Below are 22,614 nucleotides of genomic sequence, written 5' to 3' on the forward strand. Positions count from 1 at the left end.
TAATCTGAGGATGAGCCTAAATCCACAGTATTCTGAAGGATATACAGCCAGTGATTGATTGACTATTGCATCCTTTCCACCTAAGGCCAGGTGGGCTGTTATGGAAACTTCTAGCTAGAACAGGAGATACTATTCATTATAAGAATAAATCAAAAGAATGCCTAAAACTTACTGCAGTTATTTTATCAAGCTAGCAGGACATCCAGCTCACCATTCTACTTACCAATACCTCTTATATCCCATGTAAGTATGGGCATTTATTAAATTTTTTCTTTTTAAATTAACATACAATTCTGGAGTAGGGATCAATGAGCAGGCATATCACTTAGTGCTGAGAAGTGTTGTAAAGTTATGCAACAAGACAGCATGTTCCTGCAAAGAAGTCTTTCTTGTTCCTGAAAAAACACACAATCGAGCCATAGTTTCACAAAATTTACAGTCATCCAAATACAATAATTAAGGTCATGAGCCTCACAGGATGTGGACCTCCCACTTACTGAAGTGCAAGTCAAACACAAAAAAATTTTTGATTTATAGAATCCAAGGAATTTTCATCAAATTTTCGCAAAGTCTTTCTACATGCTGACTTTAAGAATAAAGTTCACTTTTAGCAGAAAAGTCTTCCTTCCACTTACCCGCTGCAATGAGACTGTCGCCACACAACGAAGAAAATGCAGAAACAGCACATTCAGCACTCTACAAAATTCAGTCAGCTTCTGCGCTCTCCCTGAACAGGTCAACTCAAAGAAAGGATACTGAGAAGAGACTTAACAAAAGAGCAGAAATCACTGCTTTCCTCAACATGAGTGATGCTGTAGGATCTGTCAATAGTCATACAGGAGCAGGCCCCCAACCTACTTGTCTGAGATAACGAGTGCAAATGTAATCCTTTATTACTCTTCAACTGCTCTAGAAAGCTCTGTTACTAAAAGCTTTGTGTAGATAAGTGTAAATTCCATTCAAAAATAAACTACTGCTTATTATGCTATCTTGTTTAATTTAAATATAGTTAGGCCACAGAAAGAGAATGGATATTCTTGCTCAGGTAATATCTACTATATACTGATACACAGACATGATCAATATGGCTTTATAAGTTGTTACATTTTTGTTTATTTTATCCAGCGGGTAAATTACACATATTACACAACCGACATTACCAAGCTATCACAAGCTGTTTCCAAATGGGTCTCGTTTTGGTATGCCAATATAATTGACAATAACAGAGGAATGAAGGTTAAGGAATGTTTTTAAAACATAGAAAGATTTTCTGTATGCTCTCTTTTTAAGTAAGTTTACTGTTTTATTTACTATTCATGTACTATGTGTTTGGAGTGAGATGACGGGTGGTGCTTCCTCACTTCATCTCTTTGGGAAAATTACCCTGTATACAGTAATCCATTTTAAGTTATTCTTTATCACTGAGGCCAAGGGCTGCCAGCTATATCAGCTATTTACACCTAGGAACACGTAGTCAGAATGGAAAAACGTAGCCTTCATGCAAAATAAATTTTCACTTTATTGATTTTTTTTGTATTAGAAGGACCACATTTTTCCAAGTTTTTCAAAGAAAATTCACTTAAGCTTTAGTGCATAAGGAAATAATTTTGCATTCAACAAGAATACCATTTTGTCTAAATAGAAAATAGATTATTTTCCAAATCCACATAAATGTTAAACAGATCACTGTTAGATCATGTGCAAGACTTGTCTTGCATTGTTGCAGCTATTGAGGTTGGATTACAAGAGTAATACGTATTCTGCTAGAGGGAGACCGGTTTGGGCAGAGGTTGCACAGCTTGTTTCTCACAGCTCAGGGAACACATTTCTTCACAAGTCTAAACTTCATGTGTAAAGAGCTAGTGAAAGAAGGACAGGAAGAGTAAAATTTCAATGTGAGCCTGGTTTTGTTTGATTAATCTGATTCTTTTCTTACTCTTAAATGGCTGAAACAAATTAAGTACTAACAGCACAAAACAAGATCATGTTTATACCATCCACGTTTCTCAAAAAAACACTAGTAAGGTGACTGGATGGTGTATTAAATGCAGAAACAGTTTTTCACATGCTTAGTTCTAAATTTGGTTTAAATAACAAATGAAAAGAAAATTGCTTGAAAACTTTCCATGAAACTTCCTTGGTTTGAAGTAAGGTATAGAAATGTATCTCCCTTTTTCCCCATGAGGACAGTCAAGCATCGGAACACGTGGCTAAGAGAAGCCGTACAATTTCTGTCCTTGGAGTTTTTCAAGAGCAATAAAGCCCAAAGCAACCTGGTCTAACCCTATAGCTGACCCTGTTTGAGCAGAAGGTTGGACTAGAGACTTCCTGAGGTCCATTCCAACCTGAATTATCCTATCCTAATGTAACATCATGCTAAAACATAGTAGTACTATTACAGTTAAGCGCCTACAAGCATTTCCATTATTTGAAAGTTCATATTGGTTTATCTTCTTAGATGGAATATCCACAATTGGTATCCGATAATTTACAAGCAGCTTTGTTTTGAAATTAAAATATGCTAGGACTAAGTTAGGGCTTGATCCCACAAAGTGCTGGGTGCGCAAAGACTGAGTCAGCAATCTCAGAAGTATGCAATTTTGAAACTTATCAATACATATTCTTCTAAAGCCCACAGCTACAAGATTTAGATGGAGTTCGGTGTTTAAGAACTACAACTCAGGTCTCTATGATTTGTGACTATCTCGGTCTTGTCCTAAGTGGTAAGACTATATATACTATAACAAGAAATAAACTACGGGTCCAATTCTTCCACTGAGTAATTATTCTGATGAAATCAAGTTTTTCAAAATTTACCTCATCACACTATAAGGATGCAAACAGATTAAAATGTCAGCAGTACCAAAAAGAAACCATCAAAAAAAAAACAGAGCAATACCTTTAGCATACTATGTCAAAAGCAAATTTTTTTTTAACATAGATGTACATAAGCTAGCAACCTGAACTTGTATTCTGCAATTAATTCCATACAGGCTTAAACATACAATAAAGCATGCTGTACAATTATAAAACTAAATCTAAATTTATTTCTCCTTCTAATACAAAATAAAAAAACAAAATTTAACAGCTGATACTTAGTGCCGATACCTCTTGTGACCTCTTGGACTATGGCAATGTCTTGTTATGTCTTGAAGTAACAAAAAGCACTTTAAAACAATATATATTAATATAAATATTGATCTTCAGTTGCAGAAGTTCTATCAGAAACAAGTTAGTATGTTCATTTTTTCTTTCATGTTATATCTATTATTATAAGCAAAGTATATAATGTGATAAGCTGAGACTTACTGTACAGCAAAATTGACTGAGTTCACATAGATGTTGCCTTGATTCATGATGTATTTGTTCTTTGGACTTCCATCCCTAGCTTATGGGTTATAACAGGTTAATAGCAACACACAAAAAACAGAACTTTGAGATTAACTTAAGTTTACTTCCTGATTAACATACCTAGGACACCTGGAGAACAGCAGCTATTCTATTGCATAAGAAGATAAAACAGCAAAGCTGTAAGCTGTAACAATTAATAGCAGATGATATAAATGACTAGACAATTAACAGAAAAGACATCAGCTGATCACCTAAATTTACCCTATTCATCTCATCCAGTCCTGTTACATTTTACAACCAGGTTACACCTTAGAAAAATTTCATCAATGGTACAAAAATTATTTTTAAAGTATTGACTATTTGTTAATATATTTTAACAAAGTAATATTTAAAAATAGGTAGTACCGGCATTAACAAAGCTTTTTTTTTTTTTTTTTTAAATGCAAAAAGGAATGCGTTTACTATCATATTGGACAAAAGAAAAAAGGATACTTTTTGGCTCAAGCTAAATAGTACAGATGTACATTTTCTTCAAACTATTCACTGCTAAAATCTGGACAAAATAGTACTAGCATTACATTTTCTACTTTCCCTGCACAGTGCAGAATTTGGATACAAGATTTAAGAGCATGTTGGAAATACAGACTACTTAATGTAAGAACAAAACTTTCTAGTGTGTTCATATGTTTATGTTGCATAAGATAATACAAGCCATCTGCTGAAAAGTCCTCACTGAATATTATGTGTGTCTCAGTAATAAACATGAATTGAAATCAAGATTTATTTTTTTAAATCAAAAACTGGAAAATAGAGAGTCTCACAAAGAAATATGTTTAGGAACCTGAGGCAAATTATACATGTTAATGTTGGAGTCACTGAGAACAGTTAACACAATGTAACCAAATGTCAACTGGAATATTTTGCAGTAACTAACCAAAGAGGTCTGTGTTTAATGAGTATATGAATGCTTGGTTTCTAAGTTTTCAACTTCAGATGGCGAAGATTAAGTGCTAAGAGTGTTACTGTAAATGTTTAAGTGAGATGAACATCACTGATTTTCTAATTTTGCCACATGGTTTATTTCACAAGAAAACAAGCACCAGTTACATAGCTTTCCTGCAAGTCGGTAAACAGTCACCAAAAAAAACAAAAAAAAAAACCAAAAAAACCCCAGTATAATTCGCTTCTTTGTTTATATGCAGGATATTTAGTTTGGTTTGCAAAGCATTAGAAGAATAATACGAACCTCCTGGTAGATTACCACAACTAAATTTCTAAAAAGCCACTCAGTTAATCTCAGTGTTGAATCTAGCTGTTTCAAATTACTGTAATGTATAATAACAGTCTTAATGACAATATAGGTGCACAGAGCCAAAAAAAGCTAGAAGTAGTGGCCAAAACGATGAACTGAGAGCCAGCCCAAATGACAACAAACATATGGCCATTAACTTAAGAGTGGAGGGGTTTAGGAATGCAGCTGTCTGTGGTCTCCTGAAAGATCCAGAGGAATGAAATGCTGCGAGGATTGGCAAAGTCTGGATGAGAAGTACTACTCCTGAAGATGGTAGGTCCTAAAATGGAGTCAACCATCAGCTCATGGTGGAATTTAGAGATTTCTGTGGTCAGAATATATTCATTCCATTGGCCTCATAATGTACATCAACAAATTAATATTGTATGGATGTCATTTCAAAGCCTACTGAAGACGAAGAGCCATTATTGAAGCCATTAGAGCACAGATGGTTCAAACTATATGCAGATATTCATACTTGCATTTCTGCATTATAACTGTTTTTTTTTCCTGTTGAACTGTAATGAATTGTCTCATAATCTATTCCATCTTCTTGCCATTAGCAGGCTTTGAATGTTCACAAATAGGAGCAAAGAACTCATTTTCCAGAGCTTTAATCACACAAAGAGGGAATGCCTAATTCTCTAAATGAAATGGTCTGTGATCACTGAAGCAGAGATTTAATATATCACGGCAAATTAGGTAGATTTTAATAAATTACTTATCTCTCTGAATACTTTACATATGCTTATGAAGAAACATAGCCTGTTTGCAAACAGTGGAAATTCACAGCCTATAAAATCCTTTGAAGAAAATGACAAATAAAAAAGTAAATTAAAAAATGAAATGTATTATATCCTCGTTCTCCAGAGACAATCCTTTTGCAGCATTGATTCACAGCTCCATTAAAAATATCAATTAAATCCTTCATTGAGATTGGTTAAAAGCTAGAAAATTAACTTTCCAAGCTGCTTTCTAGACACTGGTCATTCAGATACAACAAATCATTGTAGATGTATATGATGCAAGTTCTAAAAGTGACAAAAAGCCAAATGAAAACACAGTTGCCTGTCCCTACAGCTAAACTAGGTGAAGCAAAATCTGATATTTTATGGCTTCTTTCTGTGCTTTGACAGATGTTGGCTGAAAGTAAATCTTTTACAGTATACAAAAATGATTATGCCTGCCCTCCCCCTACTTCAAATCCTGATAATCATAAACAGCTGATTATAATGTTAGCAGAAGGGCAAAAGTTACTTTAAAAAGGGTTGCAGTAATTTAATAAGTCCTGCAACTAGCCTCATTCTTTATATTTAATTGATAGGAACTGCATGCATCAAAGAAAACACATACCGAGATTTAATGTGCATAAAATGGATATTAGCATTTTAAAGAGGCAGATTAACACATTAATCCAAGTAATTTTCATATATTGCTTTTAATAAAATCTTCACAGTATAAAATTCTTAATGAGGCTAATCACAGGCATTCCATTTAGTGGGGTGATTAGGGATAACATAAAAGTATTTTTAATCAGTTTTCTAAGGCTTATGTTTTTTTTATTAAAAATTAAAAATTTGACTTGCATTTTTATTACTGTTTTATGTAGGGAGAAATGTTGAAAATGCAAATACATCTCATCATTCAATCATGTAGGTATTAATTATTTACAAGACGTTGTCCATTGTGGAGAGATTCTTAGCCTTAGGGGGGAAATATAAAAACAAACAGACTGAAAAGTATACAAAACTTTACAACTGCAAATCAAGCGTCCTTTTCATATTAATTATACATTAAATACAGTGTAAGAATTACAAAGATCTCATCTTTGTAGAGCTATCAAGCATGCATTTACACTGGGAGAAAGAGCTTCTGTAGGCAGACTTCCCTTTCATGCCTCCTAGTCATCTCTGCATTCCTCATAGATCGAACGCAGCGCGTGGAGGGCCTCCACTGTTACTTTGAGCTTTCCAATTACCGCACTATCATCTTGTGAATCAAAAACTAGAAAGGAAACATCAGAAAACAGTATTAGTAGTTTCATTTAGGCTTTGGGTTTTGTTCTGATAATTTTGTTTAGCATTTGGGCAGATTAAGAGGGACCTATATAGGCTTAAAGAAGTAAAAAATATTCCAGTTCTAGTATTCAGACCTATACGGTCTTGAGAAAACTCATTTCTTATAACAAGGAGCTGGTGCTCAACCTATCAGAAACTGAGCACTCTAAGAACTAGAAAGTACATAAATGAAAGTATTTGTGTTGGAATTAACTTTGAAATAAAGAGAATTGTGTGTATGATAATTTCCTAAATTGATTACTCATTTTTCATAATAAATATATTGAGATTTCAGAATAGAAACTCCAGTAAAGATATGTATGCATGCTTATTAACTCTTTTAAGTAAAAAAACGCACCAATGAACCTCTTTTCTACACTGCGTGTGTGCCTGAGCCTAATCAGCCTAAATAGGTATTAGTTTTTAAACGGCAAATTGTTGTTCCATTTGGTGCAGTGCAAAATTATTTTAATTCCATTCAATTCCATTCCTTCCCAGTCCTATACAAAAAGCAATGAGGCTGCTTAACTTGACTCTAAAAGGAATTTGTTTAAATAAAAACAAATAGTCTTGACAGCCCATCTCCTCAAAGCAAACTAGACAGCAGACAAATGGCAAGGTTGTATAGAGTGTTTACTACATGAACTGGGATAACTGCTCTGGGAAGATGCAATTATACTGCGTACTACCAACTTATAGGCTGCTGGAACAGCTCAGAAGAGGTTTGCAGAAGGGAAAGCGTAGGATAAGCTTTCCATCACTTATTAGAGGACAGACTCGATTCTATTCTGTGCTCTTAAAACATTTCATGTTACCTCGGGCAAATCACTCAATGAACTGTCAACTTAAAGTGCAGACTGCAGGGGACATTGTTCCTTTGCCTTGAGAACGATAACTGTAATTGATAATATCAGAAGGTAACATTAATTCTATTTTCTCAGTTTTAACGTTGGAATTTTGATTGGTCTCTCTACATACTCTTTTTCCTCCAGCCTCTTGCTTAGTCATTTACTTAACTGGTTCTAATTTCATGTGGGTGACTTTCACACAGCGAACAATGAAAGGAACAAGATAGGAAAAAGATACATTCGCAGTCCTCAAAAAGAACAGAAGTAGTTTAATATATCCAATTTTCAAGAATGATTAGATCTTTATGTGATAGCATCCCATCCTAAGTTATCTGTGTCTAAGTTTATTCACCTACCCTAAAACCAATATCCATCTCAAAGAGTACAATATTATGTAGGAATGCTATTTGTGTCATTACATTTAATGGAAATCTGGGCATAAACATCCAGCTCTTGGGAAAAGATCTTTTACAATGACTTTGTCTAAGAAAATATATTGACATATTCTCCTCTTGCCATGATGTGACATATATTAATGTACAACCAATTTTGATTATTTGAAAGTTCTAAATTTCCAGAAAATATGGTTATGGATGCAATAAAAAAAATAAACCTAAACAGTATAATGAAAAACAAATACCAATATATACAAATCACCTGACAATTGTCTTGTGTACGTACTCCCTCTTTGGCAAAAAAATTACCCTAAATCCAGCTGAAAAAGAGATATTGTATAATAAGATATTTTAAACCACCATTTATTAATACTGATGTTAACTGATGGCCAAAAATCTCTGTGTTTTAATAATCAAATGACACTAGAAATCTCCCTCCTTGAATAAACCATGATTACAGTGTAGGGAAGAAAGTCAATAAAGCTTTTTTTAAAAAAAAAAAAAAAAAAACCAAAAGAAAAAACCACAGTCCTCTACACAACTTTGTAAGCTTTAGCAGCTTCTTACAGAGGAACAGAATTAGTATCTGTGGGGAAGGGGGAAATGGGGATAGTAATAAGAAAGGTATTTCTATCTAGTACTATCACTTTCATAGAAATAATGTATATCAAGTAGAGAAAGTAAATGCCTTAGGATAAAGGGAAAAATGCTCCTCCACAACAGTGAAGTAAATAGCCAACATTACATAATAATGATTTCCTTTTGATAGGAAAAAAACTAATACTAAGCACGACACTCCTTCCTGTCATAATAATAATCTCAGATGATGATTAAGAGTTTTAAGAGTTTTGTGGAAAGTGACTTTCAATGGTAAAAGATCATATTTATATCACTGATCAATCGTATCAAAGCAGAGTGAGGTTATGACAAAAGAGCCATAAAATCCAGAACAAAAACAATTTTCCAGTGAGACACTATGAAATACCTGTTTGGAGGAGATGTGCTTTCAGTATGTGCTTTCATGTAACTACTCAGAGATAAACTATTGGTAGAGAAAAGATTAAGTGGTTCAGCCACAGAACTGCATCAAATCTGGATATTATTTTTCCAGGGTATGGAAATTTGATTCTTCTTATAATTTTCCTTATCGCATTCCTCGAACTTTGATGCATACTTTTAGTATTTTAGCTACAGCATGGATGCAAATCATGCATGATAATGGAAATGGATAAGAAAGCCTATTTCTGTCCCTCACTATTCAGCTCTCCATCACTTGAGGTATGGTAACTAGACACAACTGCAGAAGCAGCAAAGTCGCATTAACTTGGTTCTCTACCAGGGCCAAGTAAAAGTCTTGCCATCATGAAGAATACCTTGCAAACATGACTGCGCTGCTGCTACTAATCAAGCTGGCTCATTACCTTTGCAGGAGAGTAACTGCACTGTAACAGATACGCTCTCAGCCTCTCCTTTAATTAGTTTTACTGCAGTGGGGAAAGAGGATGGACAGAACAGGTAAAGGGGGAAAATGCACTTTTGATAACTGCACCGCACTGATAAATCCACTAACTGCACTGATAAATGCACTGTTGACATTGTCCCTGTTATCTTGGGGAACAGGAAAGACTAAGCAGGGAAAATATTTTTCTTTACTGCCTATGAGAGAACCAAGTAGCCTTCTCTAGCCTTCTTTACAGCTATAAAAATGCTATTGTAAGACATGGGGAATAGATTTAACCATCTCCTGACTACCTCACCTTGCTTTAATAAGTCACAGTAAATTTTCAGTCACAGTTTGTTAGAGAACAGTGCTCACTCTAAACTGATACCTCACCAAAGTCATTAGTACTTGATCTCATCTGATACATGTTTCACATGGAGGATAGGGTCCTGAGGTACTTTGGTGATTATAAAAATACTTCAAACAAGTATATAGACATCAGCAATACAAAATTATTGACAAAGTTTTAATAAAAAAAATATTTACAGTCATATTAGCATAAAGTATATTGTACAAAATACAGAATCATCGTGGATGTCTCCTGAACATGCTTAGGTTTTATAAACTGATTAATCAAAACAAACAAAAAAAACTGGGGAACGCTGTGTGTGGGGGGGGGGTGCACGTGCGTGTTTGTGTTTAAGTCAAACAGAGGAATTTTAAGGAATAACAAAATTATACAGTTTTTGAAGATTTTTGCAAACAAATGCAGAGGCCATTAATTAATATTAAAGTATTTCTTCTTCAGACTATCACACAACTACTAAACCTTGCAGAGGGAAGCAGAAATTTGACTAACAATTTTTAGGTTTTACAAAAGGTTACAACAAAATAATTTCTAAAACTTACCATCGATATCTTGCTCAATGATATCTCTTTCTTTCTGAAATATTTCTCTCAAACTGACATAGGCAAAACCAATATCTTCACATTCAAGTTCCTGTTCATCTGCTGGGGGATCACTAACCACTGTAAATCGAAGGCTAAGCATAAAAAAAAGGTATTTTTACTTTCAGAATGGGTGGAAAGTTAAGTCAAAACCACACAAAAGACAAAAGGCAAAAATAGCTCTATTTCACCAGTTGAGGACAGATCTCTTTATCAATGATGTTCAACATTTTCCATGACAACAATAGCCTGAGACCCTTTCTTTCAATCTCCCCTCCTCCTCTAGTGTTATTTAGCAGTACTAGAAGAACAGAGAAGTGGTAGCCACAGATCTGATGCCTTACAGGATTTCTTTTGCAGTAGCACAATTCTTTATCATATGGCAATGACAGGCAGAATGGTTTAAGGATGCAAGACTTAATATTTGAAGCTCCAAAGTTCTCAGCTCAATTGTTCAAGTCACTTAATTTCTTTGCACTTTTTCCCCATTTATAAAATCATGATTAGACCTATGTACTATAAGGCTGCTAGGAGAACTAATTTATAAAACAATTGAAGATATAGGATATACAGATTTTTTTAATTTTTACTGTGCTGACCATACCTTGCATGTTATTGGAAGTATCCATCAGAATATCTCCAAGAAAGAGAAAGAATTAAAGAGCAATAATATTTAGTTTTAGTTTGATACTGATTAAGCATGATCTATGATTTGTTGGTCAAAACCTTTTGATACCATACAAACTCATAAAGAAGTTCTACCACTTTAATTCAGTCATGTCCCATAGGATGGATCTGCATTACTGTTTCAGCTTGGATCTGGATCATGCCTATGAAGTAAAACTTTTCAGTTGTCCCCAGTTACTGTGCTTTGGTCTGCATAGTAGTCTTGGAGCACATTATTTGGATTACCTTTCAACTTGGCTAAAATAAAATGGAAGATTAGCTCCAGGAGTACTCCTAATGCACTCCACCGCAAATAGGCTTTCGGTCCATGGGATCAACTAGGAGTATTCTGAAGTCTGAAAACCCCCTAAAATCTATGTGCTGGGGATATTAAACCATTAGCAGCAAATGTTTTGCTCTAGAGATCCTCTCCCACTGGTCTGCACTACTCGATAATAAAGATTTAGCTTTAGGAAACTCTGGCCATGCATTTTCTTGCCTTTACATGGAGTGGCTCAGGAGACACGAGAAAAATATTTGGGAAAGGCAAACCATGTCAAATATCTGCCTGATATCAGAAATACTAGTCCTATTCAGTGAAGCAAGTATTTCCAAACACCAAGTGCAAAATATTTAGCTGAAAGTTATTTGGGAATTTTCACACCTCATTTACAGACTTGAGAACATATTCTAGCCAAGAACCTAAAGGTAGTTCTCTGAAAATAGTATCTTTCTAATGCTGTATTATGTATTTAGTATTTAAAGTTGGACCTTACACAGTAATTTAAAACATACAGTAAGTCCTGTACTGCTGCACTCATTCCCCTGGCCAGTACAGCTCATACTTTATTATTCTGTTCCTCTTGCACACTTAAAAAATTACCCATGAGTGTAGTCTGGATACAAAGGCCTTGGAATATTTATCATGCACTCTAAATATAGCCTGTTTGTCCATCCCAAATATCCAAGCTCAATAACTATACAAAATATTTGCATTTCTTCTGTGAACTTAAATTATATTCATTGCATCTAAGTATAGCTTTTCTTTTAAACACATAATTGCAGTATTCTGGTAGAGCTGACTTGAGTTAGTGGCTTGTGTCAAGGCCAGAAATGTTGAGATTGACAAGATGACAGGAATTCAGAATTAACTGCTTTTGGGGCATGTCTCGGCAATATTGTTTAAATCGCAAGTGCTCGAAGTGCTCGTAAGCTTTACTGCCTTAAAATTTTTCAATAAGCATGATTCCGAATGAGTAGCAACTGAGTTGCACAAAATGCAAGTCTAAAAGAAAGGATACTTTAGACCAAATATAAACAAATAATCCCCAAAGCCTTTAAACACATTATCAATGACTGCAATGCTTTTACAGTATTTCATTTTTTTCCTTGGCTCTTACTAACAAATATTTATTATTCAGATTCTTAAATATTTGTTCTTAGCTAAAGCCAGACATCCATCAAAAATAAGCATCTTTTAAAACAATTTCTGAAGGAAAAAAAAACCCTCAACAGCTATTTTCAGAAGCAAGTGGCTTTACTAAGTATAATAGATATAACTTAACATTCTGGCAGCAGCAACATTGCCAAAACTCAATCAAAAAACAAGACACAATTGACAAAATAATTGACAAAATTGTTGAGTATTGGGAATAGATCTGTTCTGTTAGGATTCAGTGCCAATGGCCCACCAAATCAATTGGAGAAAGCAGTTAAGCAGTTGAGACAACGGCAGAAGAGGGGGGGGATTAGTGTTAAATTGACTCTTTTCATTTAAGGGTATCAGCTCCTAGTAAAATTTTCACTGAAGCTGAAACTAAAACCAGGCCTAGTAACATCTGGGACAGTACCTAACAACCACAGTGAACAGTCCACTTTCTGGTCCAAATTATACGCAAGTATTTTACATGAACAGAACAGCTTCAGCAAAACACATCAAAAGAACTGCACCTCTAACCCCCTATAGTTCCAATGCTCCTAACAGATCACAATCTTGGATTAAATCTTTGCTGCTAATCTGAAAGGAGGGAATTTGAACTCGTGATCCTGTGGGAATACTGTAACCAATAGATTGCAACAATCAGCACCACAATCACTTTGTCATTTGTATTTTTCAAAAATATTCCAAATGACTTATCTTAAATTTAGGAAAGTTTAAAATATGATCTTACGTATGTTTTAACTTTTTTTTTTTTGATTTGCCAAAAATTGCAAAAGTTTTATTTTTTGGATTGAACTGGCCAAAAAATACACATAACCTTGGAACATACTGTTGCTCATGAACAGACTCCTCACTCTGCTTCAGCATAGAATGCAAATATGAAACTAGAGTCCTAACTTATCCTTTGTTTGTTTGTGTCAACGTTGCCTTACTTGAGTAAGAAATTTTGATTGCACTTGGAATGGAAAGATCATACTAAGATCTCTCAAAGAAATAAAGCTATATATAGTATTTATATATAAAAAATATATGTATATATAAAGCTATATATATAGTATAGTACATATTTCTCTCTAGTACTTCTGTCTAAGAACCTAGCCATTCTCTCTAGCTCATTTCCACATTTCTTTCCAATATATGTTTCCTATATAACACGGTAACAACAGGTATCAGTACACGTTTCCATGCAGGGATTCCTTGCCTACTGACAGAATGAGCAGAAATCTCGACATCCTGTTAAACGTACTCAGAGGGAAGATATTTGCTAGTCATTGCAAGAAATAGACTAGAGAACTAAATCAAACTTGTCTGCTAATAGAGGGCCAAAAGAAAGAAATAAAAAATAATAACTGCTTTAAGCTTGAAATATGCATTATTATGCAGCTGAAACAAGGGTTTATCATTATTGTTATGATAACATTCGTAAGTGTTATCACCAGCAGGGAATTTAGAGTGCCTGGGAGAAGCCATGAGTAGGTGAATTTGATGTCCAATTCTTTAATCTAGAGGTCAGGCATTTTTAAGCAGCAAGGAGAAAACTTTGTGTATTAACATAGTACTTTATGGTGGTGCTAACACTGTACACGTGTTCTGTACTCCGATGACATGGCTACATAAATTTTGTGACTTCGGAGAATAATGACTTCATGCAGTCAAGTTTCTTGGAGCAACAATCATTTCCAACCAAGAACTGATGCACCTGTCATGATCAGCCAGGAAGCCTCTTGCATAAACTTGTTCACTCTTGTTATCACAGCAGGGTGACTGTTGGAAGAATGGATTCCTCCATTCTTCGCATATGTCTCTTTTGACACTTGTCAGAGGAGACATGCAGTCTACCGCCAGGTCTGCAAGCATTGCTAGTACAATCCAACATGAAGAATCAGGTAAGTTTCTCCATATAATCCTAATTTCTATACTCTTAAAAAGCTGAAACAAGTGAATATAAATAGGAGGAAAAATTAGACATAGCTATGATGCAGTTATGATAAGCTAAACAGACTGTCATAAACACCTCGTTATTAATTGATTTAAGGATTTGAACGTATAAGTAAATAACTTGGGTTAAACTAATAAAGAGAAAAATACTCATTATATAGCATTTCATTCATTTTTTGCAGTTTTACAAATACTAGGAAGTATATCTTCATAATATAAATATTAGAAACTTACAATGAATTATCCATATTACATAGAACAAGAAAGAAAATACAAAAGCTATGCACATCACACAATGGCACTTGCTGTTTCTTATAGCTGTAAAATATATATGAACAAAAAAGATACTGTCCAGCAGAAAACACAGATAAAGACAAAGATGCTTGTCAGAAGAGAAAAACCACCTTTGTGGTATGCAACAAGTACTAACCTAAACAGCATTTTAAACAGTCTTCCTAGTCTCCTACTCCCTTATGTTGCTATATTCTATACTGTAAATCAGTCTGTTTAACAGCATATTTCCTTCTTCATTGATAATGTCTAGAGCGCCATTTGCTGAATATCAACTATCCTTGCTTTTTCTGCCAATAAAACCATTTAATCAAATACAGAACCAAAATCAACATTTCTACAAAAAATTACAATTATTCCATAACAAGAAGTAATATTGAAAGAACAAAAAAGTTTATTTTGAAATCTTATCTTTCATGAACAGTAATGCCACCTGCCAAAGTAAACTTACTTTCCCATATAAATGTCATGCTAAACTATGTTTATTTATTTGTAAATAAGGACCATTACAGAATACAAAGCTCTGACATCCACTATTTTCAGGACCAAGTTGGCCCATTTCAGTTACGGGATTAGGCTACAGCTGAAACTTTGGCCCTGCACTAACTTTATTTATTACACTAATATCCTGTATCTGTTTCTTTTGGACAGGAATGTGTGCGTAACGCCTCTTAACACTTGAGATTATTTATCTCCTTTAAAGCACATTCATTAAATTGACTTTCCTTTCGGAAAAGATAATTGCAAGCAGCATATCTATTTATAGATATTCTAATATGGACCCAATCATTATGAAAATCATTTCTAACAACACTTATTGTGACAGAGAGAAAGTTCACCTGAAAACCTTATTGCTTTATACTCACAATACGCTATCCCTCCTCCTACAATCTAGCATGGCACATACACCAATAAAGTGTCAGGCTAAAGCATGTGCAGGCAATTTTCAATGATATTTATATCCTTGATAATTTGGTTTCCTGAACTTTAAAGTATTAGTTTAGCTCAGTTCCTGTTTCAGCTGAAAAAAACTGATATTATTTTGTAAGGCCTGTGATAGGAAACATGTGTTGAAGAAATAACTAGGCCAGGTTTTAAATGCACAATGCTGAAAATGCTTGGTGTACAAGCAGAGTTTTTCCATAAATTTTGTTTCCTGGTGGTCCCTTTGCTAAGCTAAAGTAGGGAACTGGACTACTGATGAGCTTCCTGCCTTGCTGTTTAGGTGACACAGAATTCAAACTTCACCACAGACCAAACTCCACACATTGATAAACGCAGAAAATCTATTTAGAAACACAGAAGACATTACTATGATGGTGAACGTTAGAGAAATGCCTCTGTTGTGGAAAAAGGGCTTGCTGTTGTTATTTTACCTCTTTCTCACTAAATCTGAACTTTTCTACAGAACATGTCAAGATGAGGTTTGGTAAGTATTTGGTATAGATATATAAGTATTTATAGTGACATTGTGGCTTACAAACTAGCTATTTTCTTTCACTGAATTATCCTTCAGGGAAGAAAAGAATATTTTGACTTCAGCATTGTAAAATCCGTAGCAGAGCACGCTATCCACTTCCCTAATCTATGTGATAAATAAGTCTTCTGCTTGCTTATTAAATAGAGACAATTTATTTTTTATTTCCAAACCTCAGAATATTTTGGTCTGACGTTTCCTTCCCGAAAATCATTTTATGCTGTTCCCCACTCCATTCCAATAAAACTTGCCTTCTGGCCAAAGCATGGAACGCAACTTCAGAAGGGAAATGGAACGAAGGGAGATCACTCTCTTATTTATTGCAGAGTGAACCTATGATTATGCGTACAAGTAAATATTGAAAAGACAGACTAGAAACTCCTAGAGTTCAAATACAATCAGCAGGTACTCTACTCTTCGGCAAATTATACGAATCTTTAAATTTATAGTTGCTCCATTTTTATGAAGTTTGACCTTCCAGAGGAAACAATTAATTCATTTGCTCAAAGTAATTTACATGCTACCTCAACCAAAAATTTTAAGTAAGAACAAATATATTAATTATTATGAGCTTGGATAGGGCTAATTCATACTCTCGCTCATATCTGTATATATATAATAACTGTCTGCTACATCAATTGATACATAGGTTTTAGCAAATTCTAGGGCCAAGGGACACTTCCTGAAGCTCTTACACTCCTTTTAGGATTTAGAATTCAGAAAGCAACAGTTGGATTACTCTACTTGATAAATGTACTTTCATAATTCATTATTGATAGCATGTTGCAAAACAAGGTTGGTAACAAAACCCCCAAAATAACAATCAAATAACATTAAGAGAGGTTGCCATACACCACGTGATACAAACCTACTCAGGAAGACATGTACATCAATGACCACATGTAGGTATCATTCCTTGCTGAAACAAAAATCTCTCAGGTTAGTTAGTTAGCTTCTGCAGGATATTTCCTCAACACAATCAAAAAACAAGGCAAGTAAATTGCAAACCACGAGTACTGTTCAGGAAGACTTTTTGGGGAGCTTTTCAGCACTAATACGTACCTGTCAGTATTTAGATTTGGACTTTGAAGTATCGACTTGAGATAGTCTCTTCTTGCATGATTATTTGCCTTATCCACATATATCACTGCAAAGCAAACCAAAATTAACATAATTAGCTATAATTTTTTTTTATCTTTTAGAAAAAAGAGCATGAAAAAAAAACACAAAGAAAATACACATTTCTTTCCCTTGTCTTTCCTGAGGGAAAGCAACAATGCTAGAATCAAATTTGAAAGGTCATGTGATCTAATGGCACGTCACTGGCAGGTTTATGCGCACACTGTCAAAAAAGATACAAGCTGCATCTAAGCATGCCACATAGTTGTCATATTCTGTTAATGGCAATAGCAGTCATGATTTTAAAAGCCAGTGGTCTTTATTGCTTTGTATTTGAAGGGATTTACTGCATTTTCTTCCACCCAGGAAGCTAGCGATAATGATAATGTATGGCAGAGTGCTTGTCCTTTCTGACAGCCTCAGTAATTTAATCCTCCTTTCCTGCCACAATATTCAATAAGAGCAACATCTAGACCAATGGACAGGAGAAAATTCACAGCCTGGGAAATGTGTATGAGTACTCCGAAAGCCTTTTGTTGTTCTAATTTAAAATACAAACACCAGAACCAGCTTCTAATTTTTGTACCATTAATAACACCTACAGTGAAAAACTGCCTTGGACTGGAACAATATCAGAAATAGAAACAGGGTTTTAGGAAGTTCTTTAAGAAGTTTGTGGGCATCTTGCATTAATAAAGTAGCTTCTTTCTTACAGAATACCAACAGGCTACCACTATCAGAAGAACTTAAACTGCTGATAAAGACAGATTATAGAAATTTAGGATGTGAAAATTAGTAAAAAGTGTTAAAGGAATTACTCTTTCTTTAAGTGAGATAATTTAGCTGAAAAAAAATCCTAGGACAAAAATAAAATGAAGATAATCCTCTGAGAAATAAACACACACTGTAGCTCTTAAAACATTTTTCATCCGCTTTCAAGGGCAGGAGGAGGAGCTAGAAGGCTGTCTCTTTAAATTCCATCATCTCTAACATTCGCATGCCCCACTTCCCCCTAGTTACTCTATCACTCTCCATGTCCATTAAGGTTTCCTATACATTGATGGACTCTCTGTCATGTATTTCACACTCACTTCTTCCAGCCAATTTAAACTTGTATAAGCACAAATTACTAATTCCACCAAGGAATATAGAAGTACAAAAGAGAGATAAGAAGGCTCAGAATCATTATTAGAAATGAGTTATTTTCAAGTAACAGCCACGACTGGTATCCGAATCATTTAATCGATGGAATCAGCAATTTAACACCTTTTTCCCTACAGAAAACAAGGGATTGGTGTTTTATCTTGGAATCCTTAGTCATCCACAATATTATTACTTTCTTAGGTTAAAAGATGTTACTGCCATCTGCTATTCTTTTGGGCATGTGTATGACTTTCCACATGTGCTGCTCTCATGGCCAAGTGCTCCTGGGGCCACCACAGGAAGCGATGGGAAGGCAGCAGGGAGACAGATGGACAGCCAAAAAACTTCAAAGGAGCTGCCACATCAACAGATTCTTCCCTTCCCCATGAGCATCCCAACTGGAATTTCCTAAGTTTACTAATCCTGTATCTAAAATGATTTTAAATTGAAGTCCATCTACAAACCCAAACAGTTCAAATCCATTTCACTCAGTAGAAGAATTCAGGCTAGCAAGTACAACATTCAACACAAGAACTCCATTCAAATCTGTGGGGCAAATGACTAATCATCATGAAAAGAAACTTACAGTTTTAAATAGTGATGAATAGCATGCTTTCATATCATCCCTTAGTACTGCTTGAACTTACAATTATAACATTGTTTCAAGGCATAGAACACCTCATATTTCTATCCAATTAGATGATTGCAAAATCATTCAACGTTGACTTATGACAATTTGAATCTAAAATTGTAATTTTACGTTGGTCCTAAAGTAGCCCTAAAATTTGAAAGATCGCGAAGTCCCTGAACCTCATTAAAAATCACTGCTATTCCAACCATAGCTGTCTGTGTTATAGCAGACTTTTTTCACAATTCTCTTTCTAATAAAACTAACTGACTATAGGTGATGAAGCAGAGGTTCATCACAATGATGAAGAAAGAATGCTTCACACAGCATTGAACCATAATGGAAGAAAGGAATAAATTCAGAGAATTATAACAATCTGTTTTCATTCTAGGATGTGACATTGTCATTTGAGTTATATTGAGGAAATCATCCACCTTTTAGAGTATGGCTCTTCAGAATTTTATTTTCTATAAAAAAAATATATATATACCCCATTATCCTCCCCCTCTCCCTCTATTTTGGTCTACTTGTACATCAGGTTGTCCAAATAATCACCTGCCCACTGAGAGAGAGAGCTTGCTGACTAATGTAAGTCTCAAAATCTTTGGAAATATTCATTCATCTTTTTTCTGCTTCTGCTGCTTGTTCTCTAGAATCTTGGTAATGACAGTCTTCAGACTTTCTGGGCAGTCTTACCTTCTAGTGACTTTCTTGCCATCTCAGCATTTTCACAGATAAATCTTCATATTTTATAAAATATGAATGCTTTTTGCCAACAACATTTATCAACTAACCTTATCTTTATTATTTAAATAATTGTGGCCTTGACAAGAAAAATATATATTTTACTGAAGTTAAAACAGTGAAATATCAATATATGTATTTATATGTGAGGAAAACCATGGGCTTTGTTTGCTTAGAGCGGTATATGTTTCCGTATGTTTTTCAGGGAGTAAAACAGCCACTGCATTCACTTTAAATCGTATACTGTGACATGACCTGAAACAAATAATTTCCAGCTTCATATTTTTTAAACTGATTCATCTGCATTGAAAAGTTACATTATGGATGTGTTGCTTATTATGATCTGTAACACTCCCTAACATAGCAAACAAAAAAAACCTCATCAAAAAAACCTGAATCCTTCCTTTTTACCAAATTACAGGACAGAGTCATGGTATTTGCCCAGCTTGGGAAACCCTCATTTTTTTTAGGGTGAATTTATGGGACTGTAGTGTTTCAAAGCTTTCTTGGATATTCTGATAACTTTTCCAGCACTAATGAACACAACAGCTCCTTTTCTGAGTCAGTATGGCCAGCAGTAGATACAATAGCTAATGGGAAGGGAAATACGGAGTGATGCAGCAAAACCCTAGAGCGTACTACTTCCCACGCAAGTCTCTGTCCCAAGATCTAGGAAGAAAGAAAATGACCTTCCAACCATTCATAATCAAAGAGTCACAGTCAAAATAAACAATTCATGTCAAGTTACATTTTCTATCCATGTGTGAAAAGGGAAATTCACCAGATCTTGTATGTCCAGAGCAATGGAGATCTACTATATTGTTTTTCAACAAGTTTCTACTGGAATTATTCTATTGGAACTTTACATATGAAATAACAAAAGCAAAGAATTTGTAAGAGGTATTGAAAACCTAAAAATGTTGCTCTTTAGGCAAAATAAAACCAAATGGTGGCCCCTGTATCAGCTAAGACATGTTCAAAACAGTCATGCTGCTCAAGTTATAAATAATAAAAAAAGTTTTATTTACTAGAATTAAGTTTTTTAGATTACCTATGGGTTTAGCATGATTTTTTTCCAAGCAAAATCTAGAAGACTATTAGTTTCCCTCTAAGCTCAAAGTACCTCTCTTTCTCCTCATGCAAATCTCATTTTTATTAAAGAAAATATTCAATTAACCTCAAATATTCAACATACTCAAATCTAATTAGGCATGAATAAGAGATGCAGTAAGGCTATACCAAACACAGACACAGATTTCATTACTATTAGCTTACCGGCTTTCTCACTGACGTTATCAAACAGCAGGCTCATTAGGATTTTTTCCCTACATGCAAAACTAATCTTAAGTAGAAATCAGATGACCAATTATCAAAGTAAAACTCTGCAAATAGCATCCGCATTAGAAATATGCTGCAGAATACAATCCTGGAGCAACTGAGACTAAAACCACTTTTTGATATTGATTCATTAGGATATTTTAAACTTCAAACTGTTCTACGCTGGAACGGTAAATAGAAAAATCAAAGTTATGAAGCCAGGTTTTGACAAGCAGAAATAATATGATACAGTATTGCCAGCTCTGAGAGCATTATAAATGATAGTCTGTACTAACCTGATACTGTCTTACAGTATTACAGCTGGAAATATGTTTAAGTTTCATCATTGTCTTTAGAGGCAGAAATTTCATCCCATATTCATTACTGTCTCTTCTCTCCTACTTTTAGGTTTTTAATGCATCTGCCCTAACTTTGCTACGTTTTGGTAGTTTAACTTTGCAGAGTCAGTACTTAAAAAATTAATATGATACTTAGATCATACCCAATATGCAGCAGAATCATCAGATTGTGTGAGAATTTATTGCTATACTTTCTGAATACTTCTTATACCTTAAATAAATCCTAGGCAAAGCAATGAGAATTCAAGAGGCAAAAGAAAATTGAAATGTGTGATACTGCTATTATTGGTTTATGATATTATTTCAATGATGTTTTAAAAATTTGATTTCAATAATGTCTGCCTAACTAACATATTTGGAAAAAATGTTTTTAGCAGCTATCAAGATGAATATTCGTCAAGCTCTAAAACAAATTCTTATTTCTCTGATGTCTCATTTTGTATATGCTCCCAGGAATCCCATTTCTTTGAATGGAAGTGAACAACGTCCCGTTTGCAGTGGTATTACAAAGTCTTACAAAGATTACTATCTTTCACAAAGTCATAGGAGTTAACTTAAAACATTCTGTCCTATCCTCTATATTCTCTCTCAAACAAGATGTCCCGTTATAGTCAAGATGTTTCATGCAACGTTCGCAAGGAACTTCATACTTCAGTTAGGGCGTAATTCAGTAGCTTATAAGTAGTAGAAGGATGTAAATGAGTTAATGCAATAAATTCTTAGGAAAGTCTCCTTCTAAAAACAGAATTATAGACGATAGCAATTTGGAGAGGTATGCAGTCAAATCCTCAATTTTTGTAAAGCCGCATTTATAAGATGATTATCAAAAGAATGCTTAATTTGAGTGTTGCTAGTAGTCCTGGGCCAAAAATATAGCAAATTGATTCACCTCTACCAGGATACTCTCAGGTAAAAGTGCACTTAAAGTCCAAGACAACATGAAGCACTCTGAGTCTTAAACGTAAGCAGACTTTAGCAGAAGAAGGAAAAAGTTAATAACTGAAATACTATGAAACAGTGAAGAAAATTAACAAGAACACTATCAGTTGTTATTACAATAGTTCTGTGGATACTATTCGTGTAAATTATTTTACATTAATTGTAAAGTGTATTAGGTCCTAACAAAAACTACTTCCAAATGTTCATTTATTAGAGAAAAG

At 34.5% G+C, this 22,614-nt stretch overlaps 1 protein-coding gene across 11 annotated transcripts in view; it reads right to left on the minus strand.

Moving 5' to 3' along the window:
• Window positions 1–3,753: 3,753 nt before the first annotated feature.
• RPGRIP1L (RPGRIP1 like) overlaps window positions 3,754–22,614 on the minus strand; it is an 85,777-nt gene continuing 66,916 nt past the window's right edge. For 2 of the 11 annotated variants that reach the window (XM_068955759.1, XM_068955760.1), the window contains exons 23-25: window positions 17,207–17,291; window positions 10,293–10,426; window positions 3,756–6,646 (exon numbers count right to left, since the gene is read on the minus strand). In XM_068955759.1, coding sequence (XP_068811860.1) covers window positions 6,543–6,646; window positions 10,293–10,426; window positions 17,207–17,291 — 323 coding nt within the window. In that variant the 3' untranslated portion in view covers window positions 3,756–6,542. Of the gene's footprint in view, window positions 6,647–10,292; window positions 10,427–17,206; window positions 17,292–22,614 lie in introns of all 11 variants that reach the window. The other 9 variants (XM_068955758.1, XM_068955756.1, XM_068955753.1 and 6 more) reach the window with 7 other exon arrangements.

This window comes from Struthio camelus, chromosome 10, assembly GCF_040807025.1.
Source record: "Struthio camelus isolate bStrCam1 chromosome 10, bStrCam1.hap1, whole genome shotgun sequence".
NCBI lineage: Eukaryota > Metazoa > Chordata > Aves > Struthioniformes > Struthionidae > Struthio > Struthio camelus.